The sequence below is a fragment of the Chrysochloris asiatica genome, unplaced genomic scaffold (assembly GCF_000296735.1).
Source record: "Chrysochloris asiatica unplaced genomic scaffold, ChrAsi1.0 scaffold00014, whole genome shotgun sequence".
Classification (NCBI taxonomy): Eukaryota; Metazoa; Chordata; class Mammalia; order Afrosoricida; family Chrysochloridae; genus Chrysochloris; species Chrysochloris asiatica.
The window spans coordinates 6749735-6765241 of NW_006408532.1; the positions used below are offsets into that span (position 1 = coordinate 6749735).

The following is a 15507-nucleotide window of genomic DNA, read 5'->3' on the forward strand; positions in this document are numbered from 1 at the left end:
TTAAGCAACTTGTTCTAATTATGTCATTTACATGTAACCTATGAATTTTTCACCAGTGCTGGGGTATTAAAGTGTTGAGACTTCCCCCCTCAGCTGGTGGCATAGTGAGTTAAGCATTGCATTGCTAATAGCAAGGTTAGTGGTTCAAACCTACCAGCTGCTCTAAGGGAGAAAGATGAAGGTCTGTTCCTGTAAAGATTTCCAGTCTCAGAAAACTTGTATAGGGTTGCTATGAGTCTGAAAGAACTCAAACGGCAGTGAGTTTTATATTTTAAAGAAAAGAAAAAAAGAATGAGGAGGAGGGGACAAAAGAAAGGCAGGAAAAAAGAAGGCAGGAGGAAGAAGGAAGAAAAGGGAAAGAAAGGAAGGAGGCGAGGAGGAAGAGAGAGGAAGAAAGAAAAGGAAGGAAGGAAAACAAGTTAAGTGGAGGAAAATCTGGACGATTATACCTATTGACTGGAAATGTTCTTGCTTTCTACCTTATATAATTTGTGTAGTTATTTTATAACATATATATATATATATTTAAATACCTAAAAACAAACTAAAGCAATTTTTTTTTTAAACATTTAAAAACTATTTTGGTGAATGAAATTTGAAGTCTTGGAAACAAGCCAGCATCGTGGGATGATTTTGGAGCTGCCGTGCTCTGCAAATCATGAGTCCATGGATCCCTACACAGGGTCCAGAGCCCAGGGCTTCCCTGGGTGGGTCCTGCTTACGGAACCAGCAGAACCGAAACCGCTCAGCATCTGTAGAAGACATTTGGATTAGATCCAGCAGACTGTCTGCTTCAGGATGGATAAGCTGCGTTTGCAGTTGGTGGGAACAGTGGCAGGAGGAGTGGGGGGGGTCCCTCTGCTCAGAGGAAGCACATGATCCACGGGGGTAACTGGAAAGGGGATGCAGTCGAGGCCAAGGGGCAGATGTGGATAAAAGAGGTGCTGGGCTTGGTCCTGTCACAGTGGGGACCAGCAGGGGACCAGCTAAAAGGAACATGAGGGGGTGAGAGTTTGAGGGGTTGGAGAGGCTAGGGACTAAGTTCCTAGTCTCCTAAGTCCTCCATCAAGTCCCACCTCCCCAATGCTAAAAGGTGCTTTCAAGAGACCACTCCTAGAAACCAATCCCCTCTTGACACTCTCCCCGCTAACCTTCCCTTCACATCCATCATTATGCAGATGGAAGAACTAAGGCATTCTGGGAGAAGTGAGACTACCTAGAAATCTGTCTTTTCATGGGCCATACCCCCAAACCCATGAGAGGCTTGTAATGACTTTGCAAGGAATCCCTATTTCTCCAGAATGCTTCCCCATTGCTTTGTCTGATCTGCCCCCAGACCCTAGGCCAGACAACCTCCTTGCCTTCGTGCTGTGACCTTGCTTGTCTTCTCCAAGCATGAAAAATTAAGGTTTCATCCTTAGGTTGGCAGGGACTTGGGTTACCTGATCCCAAGTGTTCTCATCTCCCACTACTACCTTCGGCTGTGGCCAAATTGGCCTCATTGTCCACCAGTCTGTGTTCGTGCCATTCCACCCACCTGACAGCCAGTCCCCCATGCATCAATGCACTTAGTATAATCCCTGCTTATTGTATGAATGCATGTGAACTGATCATGGCAAGGGGCCACTCTCACTTCCAGCTCGCCAGCTGGCCCAGTGCCCAGGAGAGTTCTTGTTCTCCCTCCCCAGCAGCCCAGGGGGCTGAGAGATCCCAGCTCAGAGGTTGGCTGCCCCTTGTCTCACAGTTACCCTTTGTTTAGACTGCTCCCAAGGGCATCTTATCTCCCTAAACAGGTTGTAATCTTTTAGAGTCAAGGACCCCCTTCCACCTGCCAACCTGAGGTAAACAAGGCTTTTTGCTGTGAGGTTGGCAGCAGGAAGCACAGGGCTGTAGTCCTGCATGCCTCTGCTGCTGGGCCCAGTTAGCACCCCTTGACCCTCAGCACTCAGAGGTCTGCAGCCTGCCATCCTCCCCTGCTCATTCCTCTGGCCTCCTCCACTGGAACATGGCAGCTTTCCGAGCTGGAATTTTACTTGCCCCGCCCCCTTCCTCTCCTCCAGCCTGGAAGCTTTGCCCCCAGACCTCAGGAAAAATATCTCAAAAGTCCCTCTCTGCAGCTAGTAGTTTGAGGTATTGTCTTCATAGCCCTTTTCCCTATGGAAGGGGCCCTCCCCTTTCCTAGAACCTGACCTCCTTGAGAGCAGCGTCTGGTTGCAGCTGGTCCCTTTTCCCAGGTGATGGGACTGAGGCTCTGAGAGGTGAAGTGACTTGCCCAAGGTCACACAGGCAGGAAGACGCATGGGGGGGTTTGGTTTCAGCTGCCAGTTGGGCCCTTGCTGTAAAATGCAAATTCACTGGACCGATGATGAAAAAGCTGAGCCTCCCACTTCTCTCTGAGCCTCTCACTTCTCTCTGAGCCCTGAGGATGGGGCATTGTCCTGAGGAAGCTCAGTACACTGGATCAGAGGGAGCTGAGCTCCACTGGAAGACAAATGAAAGCAAGCCACAGCGCTTAGGTGCATTTATTCCTGTACAAATCATTACAAAACGGAATCTAAAGGCCGCCCACCCCAATGTGCAACGGCTGCCTGCTGGCCTCTTATCTCTGCCTGATCCCTCCTCTTCCAGGAAGCCCTCCAGAGGCCTTCTTTCCAGGCTCCAGAAGGGAGGGGGCAGTCCTAGCAATAAAGTGCCATCTAGAGCAAAGAACAGACATAGGCAACATGGCTCCTGGCTCCCTACAAGCATCTCAGACTGGGCTAGGGAGACCCTTGAAATCCCCAGAGGTCTCGCCCTATCAGAGCCAAGCTAATGCCAGTAGGGCTGAGGGGACCAAGAAAACAACTGAAGGTTTGTCCCATTCCTGTCAAGAATACTCCAACGCTAGGGGGATATGCACAAAAATACCCTAAAGTTTTCCAGAAGGAGGTGGGAAAAGGAACCCCAGGGAGCTGAGCTACTCAGCAACGGGTGATGGCTGGAGGGGTCCAGTCTGAGGAAAGACAGACCCAAAGGTGTTCAGGTCAGTGAGGGAGGTGAGAAGGGATTCTCAGGCTCCACATCAGAGCCTGACACAGGCAGAAGGGTCTCCTCAGACAGGGGTAGGGATTTGCTCAAGGTCACTTGGTAGAGCCAAGACCCAGATTCAAGACGCCCACCTCCATGACCTCTCCACAACCCCCACAAATTCTCTGGTTTACCTCCAGCCAGCTTCTGCTCCCCCACATCGGTCGGTCCCTTTCTGGCAATGGGAGGTGAATAAATCACACAAAGTTACCAGCTTCTGGGGACAGGACCCCATTGTCTCACCCAAGTGAGGTGTGATTTGGGGGTCCATTTCTAAGGCTCTGAACCTAGGCCTCATGGGAAAGGACATGTCTTTGGCCTTGGATTGGCTCAGAAATAGTCCCATACCCTGATTGACTATGATCAAACCCTGATTGGACAGAAATGCCTCCTTGACACCCCTGATTAACCACATACAATCCCAAGTCCCTGACTGGCCAGGAGATATGACCAGGCCCTAACTGACCCAAAACACTCCAGTCAGCCTTGACTGGCCAAGAGATGCTCCAAGGTTGAGTGGCTTTCCCACAGGCAGGTGGCCTAGGTCCAGGAGGGGTGGGAGAAGGTGATGCCATACAGCTGGGCCCAGGACGAGAAGACCCTCTTCTCAGTGATGAAGCGGTGGTGGTTGCCCTTGCGGCTGTGCTCGTTCTGGATGTAGGTGACACACTCATCTGGCCCCTTGGGCTCATAGTAGTGGTAGGGCATGCGCTGCAGGCGGGGTCGCTGGCTGGGGCAGAGCAGATGGGGGCCATAAGGGCAGGGTGGGCACCAGTGGGAGCCTTGGCCAAGGCAGGGCTTAGACTTTCTAGCCCCTGGCCTGCTATTGAACCTCAGTGGGGGAAATCCTTGTCCCACCTTGGGCCTCAGTTTCCCCACCTGTAAAATGGGTATAGGGTGGGCTCGATTTGTGATCAATTTTTTAAAAACGTAATAACACCCTTTCCTTTCCCTAAGAGGCACCAGTATGTGGTAGTGTGGACCCTGGAGGTCTTGCCTCCTAAAGCTTGTGGGACCGTAGGCCGCTCACAAAACAGCCTCCTCCATTTTTCTCAGCTATGCAATGGAATGGGGAGGACAACAGTATCTATCTCTTAGGGATGCTGTGAAGAATAAATGAGATAATAAATGTAGCCACGCTTGCACAGTCAGCTCTCAGTAGAGTAGTGGTCACCTGGTAGGCTTGTCAAGGTTTCTAAGGAGCGGCTGATGGGTTTGAACCGCCAACCTTGAGGTTAGACGTGTTGATCCTACAGTGCCCCACTAGGACTCCAATAATAGTAATAGCTATTATTAATATACTCTAACTTTGGGGTAAAGGAGCCCTGGTAGTGCAGTGGTTAAGAGCGCCATTGCTAACTGTAAAGTTGGCGGTTTAAACCCACCAGCCACTCTGTGAGAGAATGGTATGATTGTCTGCTACCATAAAGAGTACAGCCTTGGAAAGCCTATGGGGCACTTGTTTCGTGTCCTAGACAACAATGGTTTTTTTCTTTTGTTTCTAAGCTTGGGATGGAGGCCCATGATGTTACCCCCTGAAGCCTAGATCTCTGCAGAACAGTATGAATGTCTGTAATAGAGGCCCTTGAAGGCATACCCAGCCAAGATCTCCAGGTCCCTCAGCTTGTCCCTGGTTCAGTGACTGGGTGTTGTCCTGGGAGAGCTCACCTGCAGTAGTCGGGAGGAACCATGCCATACACGTGCACATGGTCACACAACTCCACCGCTATCACCATGGTGAACCAGCCTGTGCTCAGCCACGAATGGGACTTCTCCCTGGGAGAAGAGAAGGGTCATGATGAGGGGCATGCAAGCAGGGGCAAGAAGCAGGCAGAGAAGAATGATCAACCCCCAGAATGTTCTGGAACTTCTCCCATTCATTCATTGGAACCCTCCTCCCATTTCAGTTATCCTCAGTCCAGCCCTCCAGAAGGAGCGGGGTTATTTTAGCAGAGGGCTCTCTTGGGCAGAAACGAAGGATGTGGAGAAACCTATCCTGGGGGAAAGTGTGGGAGCACTTTTAGAAATAAGTTCTTCTGGGGAGACTCATCAGAGCTGGGTAGACTGGGAGTGACCATAACCACAGAGCGTGCTAGAAACAGATGTACCCATGCAAATCTCCCATGGAAGGATTAATCAGAGAAAGTCATGCTGGGAGTGACCACGAGTTCAGAGCAAAGCATGAAGGAAGAAGCCAAGACACTAAGAGCTGTATTGTCTACTATAGCAACCACTAGCCATGGGTGGCTACTGAGCCCTTGCCTCAGGGCTGTGATGAGCTGTAAGTGTAAAATAGACACCAGATTTCAAAAATAGTCCAAAACAAAACAAAACTGAATATAAAATATGTCGTTGATAATTTGTAACTATTGGTTACATGATGAACTGAAAATACATTAGATATATTTGATTAAAGGTGGTTCTTTGTGGGGTTTTGTTTTGTTTTGTTTTTTTTAAACTCTATGGAACAAAACTCAAAATTATTAAAAAGAAAAAAGACTGGGTTTACCAGTCAGAAAGAGATTGAAGAAACCTGAGACTATGGCCCTCGACCACCCTTCAGGTCTGGAAAAGGACTCTCACCTTGAGGCCAATTTTCAGTCAAGCAGTAGACAGGTTTACAGGGGGACAACACCACTAGCAAGGTATGCTCACCATGCAATGGTCAATCATTCAAAGCCGAAATGGCAACATTCTCCTGAGGACAAATCTCAGAAAGGATGGTGGAATGCAAGCAGGCACCACAGGGAGGAAGCGGGGTAACTGTGTTGTTGCAGGGAGGAGATTGTAATCATTGAGATGAAACAAAGCGTAGGTTTTGTTGAATGTAAAGTTGATGATCTTGTTTTGTCTGTAAACCTTCACTCAATTCACAATAAAAAGTTAAAAACAAAACAAAAACCCTCTGACAAGACTGACAAGGAAACAGAGAAGACACAAATTATTGATATCAGGCATGAAAGAGGTAACACCGCCTTGTTGTTAAGTGCCATTGAGTCGACTCTGACTCATAATGACCTTGTATAGGGTTTCCTAGGAGCAGTTCCTGGGTTTGAACTGCTGACCTTGTAATTTGCAGTCCAATGTTGATCCTACATCGCCACACCAGGTCTTCACCACCATAGACCAGGTAAACATTAAAAAGACAATAAGAAAAATACCATAAACAACTCTGCATATATAAATTTGACAACTTAAATGAAAACTACAAACTGTCAAAACTCACCCAAGATGAAAATAGGTAACATGTATATCCTGTATCTATTTCAGAATTGAATTCATAGTTCAAAGCCTTCCGGAAAAGAACTCTTCAGACCCAGATGGTTTCTCTGGCACAGTGGTCAAGGCCTTGACCCTGGGAGCTGATGATCCTGGGGCTCTTGTCTGTCCTGCTACATTTATTAACCACCTCCTACTGGAGTTCTTCAGGTCCTGGTGTGGCACTGTGGGCTAATGCACCAGACTGCAAAGCCGATTAAACTGCAAGGTCAATGGTTCAAGCTCACTTGCTGCTCCTTGGAAATCCTATACAGGGTCACTATGGGTCAGAACCGACTCGATGGCACTTCACAACAACAACAACTGGAGTCCTTGGACTTCTGATATGGCACTGTGGGCTAATGCACTGGACTGCAAGGTCGGTTGGAACCACAAGGTCGGTAGTTCAAGCTTGTCAGCTACTCCTCAGAAACCCTATACAGGGTTGCTATGGGTTGGAACTGACTTGACGGCACTTCACAACAACAACAATGAATGGGAGTCCTGGTGTGGTTCTGTGGGACAAAGCACTGGACCTCAAGGTTGGTGGTTCAAACTCACCAGTGACTCCTTGGAAACCCTATACAGGGTCACTATATGTCGGAAACAACTGGACGGCACTTAAAACAACAAGCAACTAATAACTGATAACCAAAGAAAGCCTGAAAAATTTACAGTGGTTCCAAAACAATTTAACTATTTAGATATAAATCTAACAAAACCTATATAGCGTCTATACACTGAACCTATTCAGTTAAATAAAATATATTAAACCTAATTTCATTTGTTTTTATTTTATTTTTTCTTTGTGGCTACTAGAGAAATTTAAATTGCATATGTAGCTTGCATTGTATTTCTAATGGAAAGCACTGGCCTAGACTTAGCTGCAATGCTAGAGAGCTTTCCTTGGGAGATTAGTCAGAGCAGGGCATGCTGGGAATGATGTATCCTTAGAATAGAGCAGGCTGGGGAAAATTTCTGTGCTTTAAGCAAGGCATGCTGGGAGCAGCAAAGGCTTTAGATTAGGCATGCTATGGGGAAGTTGCTCTAGAATGATGCTAGGAGTGACTATGTAACCTTAGAACAAAGCATGCAGGGACCTCTTGTTTCTTCAGAGCAAGGCATGCTGAGAGGAAACGCTAGAGAAGGTTAATCAGAGAAAGGTATACTGGCTGCAGATCTGCTTCAGATTAAGACTTGGTAGGGTCTGATGAGGTGAGCCTGACCTCAAAGCAAAGCATGCTGGGAGGAAGTCCTTCTGGGGAGACAAACCACACAGAGCATGTTAAAAAAGGCCCATGCTAAGAGGTGGGCATGAAAACTCTCCTAGGAACCCTGACCAAAGAGTGGAAAGAAGGGGTGATGTCATCCTCAAAACAGTGCATGCTGGGAGCCAAGGCCCTCTGGGCGGGGCATACTGAGAAGGAGCACAGGGCTAGCCAAAGGAGGCAGGCGGGAAGCTAGTACCTGTCCTTGCCCGTCTCACCCCGGAAGAGGTCATCAAATTGGTGCATGCGGGCAGGAGAGACGGCATAGGCCTCCATATTGGGGAACGCCTGGCCTGCCCTCTGGATAATGCGCACAAGGTTGCCCTGGGGCTTCTGCATCTTGCTTGGGGGGCCCCAGAAGATGAATACGGTTTCGGGTGTCCGGTTGACGAACTCCTGGGGCCTCCGCAGCACGCGGACTACACTGGAATGGGCCACCACACGGAAGGTAGTCTTGTTGCCCACATCAGCTGAGTAACCGGTGGTGGGTGCATCATTCATGCGGATGGTACACTCTGCCTGCTCAATCTCAAGGCCCAGTTTGGTGCCCAGGAGGTGACTGGAGCTGGTGACAATCACACACTGGTGGCACCGGGAAGGTAGAGTCTGAAGGACAAGGAAAGTGAACACTGTCACAGCCACTCCAAGCCCGGCCCTGTGCTCCACACATCCAGGCCTCCAAGACACAGGAACTATTACACCCATTTAAAATGACAGGGAATTGAAACCCATTCATTCAACATTTAATACATATTTAGAGCAAGCTGGCTAATGGACAGGCTCTGTAGCAACAAGCAAAGACAGACTCCATCCCTGCCTTCAAGAAGTTCACAATCAGGGAGGCAAAGAGTGAACAAGCAAAACAATAAACAGATAGGTGCAAGGAAGAAAATAAAACAGGGGGAGGAGTATCATGAGACTGGAGGAGGGTTACTTTAGGAAGTGATCCCAGGAGACCTCTCTGAGCTGAGATCTAAAGGATGAAAAGGAGCTGAGGGACAAGTACTCAAGGCAGAAGGATCAGCACATACAAATGCTCTGAAGTGGGAATGAACGACGTGTGCTGAGAACTAAAAGGTCACTCGGTTGGCTGTACCAAGCAGAAGAGTCATGTGTGTAGTTACGTCCCCAATATTACACAGCAGAGGAATGCAGGGCCTGGTTTGAACTCAGGTCTATATGACTATAAAGCCCCAGCCTCAGCTTCAGCCCAGCTTCTCAGAGGACAACTTTCCAAATGCACCCTGGACATTTCCACATCACCAATAATCAAGCTAACAGCAACAACAAAATAAACAGAACAAAGCTTTGAGTCAATTCTAACCCATACCTGCTATCTCATTATTAGGGGAAGGATGTAAAAGCCATCCTGGGCCTCAGTGTCCCCATTTGTGAAATGAACAGGTGGGAACCATATGCTCTTTGGGATCTGTTTTCTGCCCATGAAATTCCTGTTCACTTTTTAGGGCTCAGCTTGAGTGCTATTTCCTCCATGCAGCCTTCCTTTAAGATCCAACAACACATCACACACACCTTAACAGATGTTTTTACCAGTTTTCCTGAACTCCAGTGTTCTGTGCTCTCCTATTAGGCTAGAAGCAGCTTCAAGGTAGGCTCTCCCTCTGGCCCTTCTCTCTCACCCACACTCAGGCTGTTCCAATTTTTCTGGAATTCCACCTTTTTCTAATCTTCTTTTAAGGGTTTTCCAGATAAACAAAGTCTCAATTAAGTGGTAATCCTTTTCTTTAGCAAGTGCTAAGGAGTTTTTCCCAGCGTGGATGTGCCCAGAGCTCAACACTGTAAAAACCAAAAGTCCTGAGGAGAAATCAGGAGGGCCAGCGGAGGAGACAGGTAGGCAGAGCTGGGGAGCGCAGGGCTTCATGAAGACCTCCTCCTCTTGGAATGCAGATTCCATGCTCAAGGCCTACTATTTTCTCTCTGACCCAAAAGAAAACAGTTGAGGCTTACAGGTCTCTGGGGTGAACCCCAGAAATACAGCCTGAGTTTCACATCCATCCAAGGCAAACAGAAGTCCCCAGGGATGATCTTTGATTCCTCTGCCTCCAGAATTCTGGTGTGGCTCTGTAGGATAAGCACTGGACTGCTAACTGCAAAGTCAGCAGTTCAAACCCACCAGTCACTCCTCAGAAACCCTATACAGGGTCACTATGAGTCGGAACCGACTTGATGGCACTTACCAACAACAACATGCCTCATAACTCAGCAGAACTTGGCAATACCATGTAAGCAACAAGGAAACCAGGGTTTAAAGAAATGTTCCAGTGTAGGGCAGGCTTGAGGACCCAGAAAGAGCATGGCTATGGTTGTCAAACCTGAGTTCCTTCTCTCTCTTACATGTAATATTGGGACTTGTAACTTTACCTCTCTGAGCCTCGTTTCTCCCATCAGTTCAAGGACAGAAACAACACTGACCTCACAGGCTTGGTCTCAGGATTAATGATGATAATAGTGCCTGGCACACAGCAGGCACTTGATAAAACACAGCTATTATTATTACTATGTTTGTGTTGTCAAGTACTCAAGTGTCCTGACGCTAAGTCCTGTAAGGACTCCTCAGCAGATACAGAGCTCAGTACAAACCAGAGATACAGAGTCAGGAGACTCTGTATTAGTGTTAGGGGTGAGCCCTTGGTAGGCAGGACACTTATCCAAGATCATATAACAAGCAAAGAGCTGAAGCCACTGGAAGCCAAGGTCTCTAACTCCTGGAATCCATCATTTCCTTTAGAGGGATGGGGTGGCAGAGAGAAGAGGTGGAGAAAGAGGAGGGAGAAGTGATGGTGAATGATGGGCGGATCAGCCAGCAGACAGTTCCTGGGTGGGCTCCCCTAAAATGGCTTGTCCTACCTTGTTGCCAAGAAGGGGGATGTAGCCACTGGAGATGCTCCATTTTTTAAGGTTGACGGGCTGTCGGGTACGGCCCCTCAGGGAACCGTAATGAAAGACCTCATTGGCACTGTTGGAGCTGTAGAGGATGAGGATGGTGATGAGGGCAAAGAGGACCACGAACACTGCTGACCGCTGATCCTGGAGAGGGGACAGGCTGGTGAGGACTCAACCACGTGGCAGACTTGCCAGCCCACCTCCTTGCTCTTCATTTCCAGGCCAGTTCAGACACTGCCTCCTCCAGAGAAGTCTCCTGCCCCCCACCCTAACCCCATCACCCACATCACAGAGCCAATCACACGGCACTCAATTTAAAGCTCAGAGGGTTGGGCCAGCCTCATTCCCATCCATATCCCAGTGCCCATCGTGGGGCCTGGAGTGCACTAGATTCTCAGAGAGACTTTGCTGGGTTAGACTGAATGTGGGTGTCAGAAGAATCACTCTAGATGCAGCTGGAAGAATGCCTGTAGACAAGTGGTCCATCTGCATAGAAGGTTTGAGGTTGCTCCCGGTGACTTTACAGAGATGTTCATCATTCAGCTAAACCAGATGGGAGGTGTTCTGATCAGGAATTAAGATAAAGGAGTAATCAGTGTACCAGTGTGCTCAGCTCTGGGGGCCAGTCAGCAAGTGGTGTCCAAGGCTGGCATTTATGTGCCCATAATCTGACTGCAAGTCTCAGCATGATCTAAGAGTCCTTCACCACAGCAGGACCAGTCAAGTCTAGGCAAACAAAGGTGGGGCCTGGGCCTGGTGACAGACAGGAGTTTGCCCAAGGTCACACAGCAGTCAGTGGCCCAAGGAGGGTTCAAACCTGGACCTCCTAGGCATCAGTTGGCTCATGGCAAGGAAGAGACATTTGTGGTGGACTGGGTTCCAGGCAGCTCGAAAGGAGCTGTTTTCACAAAAGGAAGAGGCTCAGATGAAGACAAGAAGTAGAGGACTTACTTTGTTGCTACTCATGTCTCCCCGATGTCTGCTGAGGCACGGTGGGGGCCGGCGTCCTGCTGGTGGGCCGTGGGGCAGGGATGAGGGGTCACACCTGCAAGCCCCCAGAAAGTTTTATGATCTGAGCACCACTCCTAGACCCAGCTGGCCAAAAGCTATATAGCCCCACACCATTCCGTCCCTACTAGCTCTCCTGCCCACCTAGAACTTTAAGACTCAGGGCCATATCCTGGAGATGGAGCCCAGAAAAGGCAGAGACCTGGCTGAGGTCACACACCCAGACTGTGGTAGAGCACTGTCTCTTCCTGACCTTTGCTGTCTCCCACCCTCCTCCACAAAGCTCTCCTAAGCAGCTGGGAGGACTAAGGCTGGCTTCACAGCTGTTGGACCTGCTCCCTCCCATGCAGAATTCCCAGACTCCTCTCCTGCTCTAAACCTGGTCTCAAGTCCTTGTGGCCTCAAAATTAAGTTAACACTCCTCCTCCACATAGTTTCCCAAATTCCCTTCCTCTCACTCCTCCCCAGTCTTGCATAAATGGTCCCCTTTACCTAGAACACCCTTCCCTGCTGCAGCCAGCAGCCAGCTGACAGGAGCTTCCCCGGGTGCTCCATAATGGTGTTCATCTGGGTCCTTGCCTCCCCTCCAGGTTGTCAGCTCAGTGAAAGCACATCAGAGATGCGCAGTGTGGGAGTAGCACTGAATGAATTAATTATTAACCTGTAAGAACCTGGTAGGGAGTGTGGTGGCTCTATATGATAAGCACTGGACTACAAACCACAAGGTAGGTAGTTCGAGCCCACCAGCTGCTTTGCAGGAGGAAGATAAGGTTTTCTGATCTCACAAAGGTGTACAGCCTAGGAAACCCTATATAAGGATGCTAGAGTCAGAACCGACTAGAGGGCACTTAACAACAACAAAGACCTTGGTGGTTAACAGGGCATGGGTATTCACTTCTGAGAGTCCTGGATCTAGACCCAGCTCCAACGACGACTAATTGTGTGGCTTGTCTCCCTATCCACAGACACCTCCTCTGTAAATACAGCCCACCAGGGCAGGGTACCTCAGTGAGACAATGCAATCTTGGGCTGCTTCCTTCATGACCCTGTTCTTAGTTGTGAGGGGACATGCACAGATCTGCCCCTTACTCCCCAAAGGATTCCCTGCAGGACCAAAATAAGTCTTTCCGCTCCTGCAACGAATTACAGCCTCTAAAACCCTATACAGCTTCGCTGTAAGTCGGAAGTGACTTCAAGGTACTTAACAACATAAAGGGAATAAGGAGCCCTGGTGGTGCTGTGGTTAAGCACTCAGCTCTAACCGAAAAGTCTGTGGTTGGAGCCCACGAGCGGCTCTGAGGAAGAAAGATGAGGCTTTCTGCTTCCGCAAAGATGTACAGCTTCGGAAATCCTACACAGAGTCGCTGAGTGGGAACCAATTCAGCGGCACTTAACTACTCTGCAGGGCAATGGGACTGGGTTTATATAGGGATTAAGCCTACCTCCACCGGATTCATAGGGCAGTAAGGAAGGGAGAAAGTGTAGACGAAGAAAACCGAAAGAAAGCTGGAGGCCTCCTGGGGGAGCTCCTACACCTCCACCCCTTCTCCAGAGGGCTCAGGGCACAGTCAATATCTCCGCCCCCTGACCTAGCGGCTGTTTACCAGGAATAGCCAGAGAACCTCAGGCCGAAAAAGGCTCCACACAAATACACACAAATCACTCCCGATTGGTTATATCCTGGCTCCGCCCACCATCCAACCCCGTCCCCTATTCGCGGGAGTCCCCTTTCCCCCTCCCCCTCATGTACTGCTTCGGGTTTCTCACCTGCGGGCCCCTCACAGCGAGTCTGGGAGGCCCCAGGGATTCTCAAAGGACCCAACTGCGGACTCCAGACGCCCCATACAACTCAGGAAACTGAGGCTCGTAAAAAGGGAGGAAGGGCTTGTCCCTGGACGCATAAATAAGCCAGCCAGATGCCCAGGGTCTCCCCCAATAAGCCCTGAGCCTTTGACATTCAAGGCTCTCTTTGCAGCCACCTTTCTGCGCTGTCTCCTCTCCTGCGAATACCCATGCTACAGATACACCGCAGTACTCCAGGCCCAGTCCCACTTGCCAACCTTTGCCTGAGCAGTTCCCCTCAGCCAGGACCACTGTTGCCCTGATCAATTCCCCTCATCAGCCCCGTCACCTCCCTGCTCCGAGAAGGCCATAGTCAGTGGAGAATCTCAGGTGCAAGTGGGAATTCCAGTTCTATCACTTACTGGCTGGGGGGCCTCGGGCAGGCCATGTGACCTCTCTGAGCCTCAGTTTCCTCATCTGTGAAATGGGAATAAGAAGCGCGGGTAACTCACAAGGCTGTTAAAAAACCGCATTTAAACCAACTAGGAGAAGGGCCCTGGTGTGGTATTGTGGGATAAGTACTGGATTGCTAACAGAAAAATTGGTGTTTCAAACCCACCAGCCACTCCTCAGAACCCTATAGGGGGTCGCTTTTGAGTTAAAACCAATTCCATGGCACTTAACAATAACAACAGGAGAGGGGCCCAGTTCTGTCTCTCTGTGGCAAGAGAAGAAGTACAGGACTTGAAAGAGCTCAGTTAGTGCTCCTGCTGTTAGTCTGGCTGTTACACACTGTTCAAGGCCAGGCTCTCCAGGAGTTTTGCCAGCTCAACACCCACACCATCACCCAGTCCAGAGAACTGCCCAAAATCAAGGAGTGTGTGCTGGAGGCATACTAAGCATGACAGACGCACAGAGTCTGTACCCGAGGTAAAGGTTCAGGGAGGCAAAGAGATAGGGTCGCCCTGAGAAACACATACCTTCTGGGTAATGGATTCTGGTTTAGAGAATTGTTCTCATGGGGCTGCCCAGAGCTAAAACTGATGGGGTCTCTATCGCGATCGCCCCTGGCCTAGAGCGAGTCAGAGGCCACCTTATGTGTGCCCAGAGCCTGGCCGAGCACTGGGGAGCAGGCATGTTGGGGAGCGACTAGCTCAGGCTAGGGAGGGGGCAGCCAAGAGCGCTGCGCCAAGAGCATGCACTCCAGCCTCGAGGCTGGCAGCGGAGGGTGAATCAATCTGTGAGCTGGGCGGGACCACACTCTGCCCTCCGCCTGGGAGTTTTACATCTCCCAGCTAGCGGTCTTCCCGCAGCACCGGGGCGCCCCCATGAGCTGCGTGGGAAGAGGGCTTTAGGAACAAGGGGAACAGGGTCTCAGAATTTCGAGATAATGGGTGCACTGAGCTCGAGTCTGAGAGAAGGGCTCACCCCGACGCCCTACTCGAGCCAAGACCCTCCTCAGCAACCCGCACTCCCGGAATCCTAGTCCCGGCTGGAATTGGGGGGTGGGGGGGGAGCAAGACGGTGACAGAGTTCCCGAGATCTAACGGAATAATCAGAGGCAGAGGGCCCAGCGAACCTCGCGACAGCATCTGGGGGCGAGGACTGGGATCTCTGGGCGCCAATACCCAGGACGAGAGGTTCTGGGGAGACCCAGGGCCATGCATCAACCCCATCTCCGGCAACCTTCGGCCCCCCATTCCCTGGGCGTAGGCAGCAACCCACTCCCGCAACCCGGCCCCGCGCAGCGCTGGCTCACCTCCCCCGGGGAGCACCCGGCCCCCGGCGGCCCCGGAGCCCCCTCACATGGCGCCGAGAGCCGAGAGCCCGGTCCGCTCTCCGCAGGCCGCTCAGGCCCCGCTGCAGCCCCGGCCCGCCGGGTCCTAGCGCCACCTCTCAAGCTCAGGCCTGGGAGGCAGGCGGAGCCTTGGGGCCCGCAGGTTGCTCCGCCCCGGTCGGCGCCGGATGGGAAGGGTGTTGGGCAGGAGTTCTGGGTCTCTGGACCTACTGAGCTGAGCCAGTACCATCTCGGTGTAACCCGTAGTAACAACAAAAATAGTAAAAATCATTCTGTGCTCTTTAGGTCAGGTTCAGTTTAATCTTGCTGGTTTATTGAATCCCCAGTGGGGAAACTGAGTCCAGAGCACATTGTCCCACCCAGCTCCCTTCCCAGTGCCCTGTACTCAATTGTCCATTACTCAGGGATTCACCCAGGCACTGA

General features: G+C 50.3%; 1 protein-coding gene across 3 annotated transcripts; it reads right to left on the reverse strand.

Annotated features, from left to right (window-relative positions):
- Positions 1-3589: 3589 nt before the first annotated feature.
- ST6GALNAC6 (ST6 (alpha-N-acetyl-neuraminyl-2,3-beta-galactosyl-1,3)-N-acetylgalactosaminide alpha-2,6-sialyltransferase 6) lies at positions 3590-15181 on the reverse strand. Of its 3 annotated transcripts, XM_006834802.1 has the most exons (7): positions 15046-15181; positions 13709-13763; positions 11448-11541; positions 10461-10640; positions 7792-8198; positions 4735-4842; positions 3590-3796 (listed from the first exon to the last, which is right to left on the reverse strand). In XM_006834802.1, exons 2-7 carry the CDS (start codon positions 13732-13734, stop codon positions 3607-3609), a joined length of 1005 nt encoding a protein of 334 aa, XP_006834865.1. In that variant the 5' UTR covers positions 13735-13763; positions 15046-15181; the 3' UTR covers positions 3590-3606. The 3 variants fall into 3 exon arrangements, with proteins under 3 accessions (XP_006834865.1, XP_006834866.1, XP_006834867.1); XM_006834803.1 differs by lacking the exon at positions 13709-13763 and having other exon boundaries at positions 15046-15175; XM_006834804.1 differs by lacking the exons at positions 3590-3796; positions 7792-8198; positions 13709-13763; positions 15046-15181 and having other exon boundaries at positions 4777-4842; positions 11448-11462.
- Positions 15182-15507: the final 326 nt, after the last annotated feature.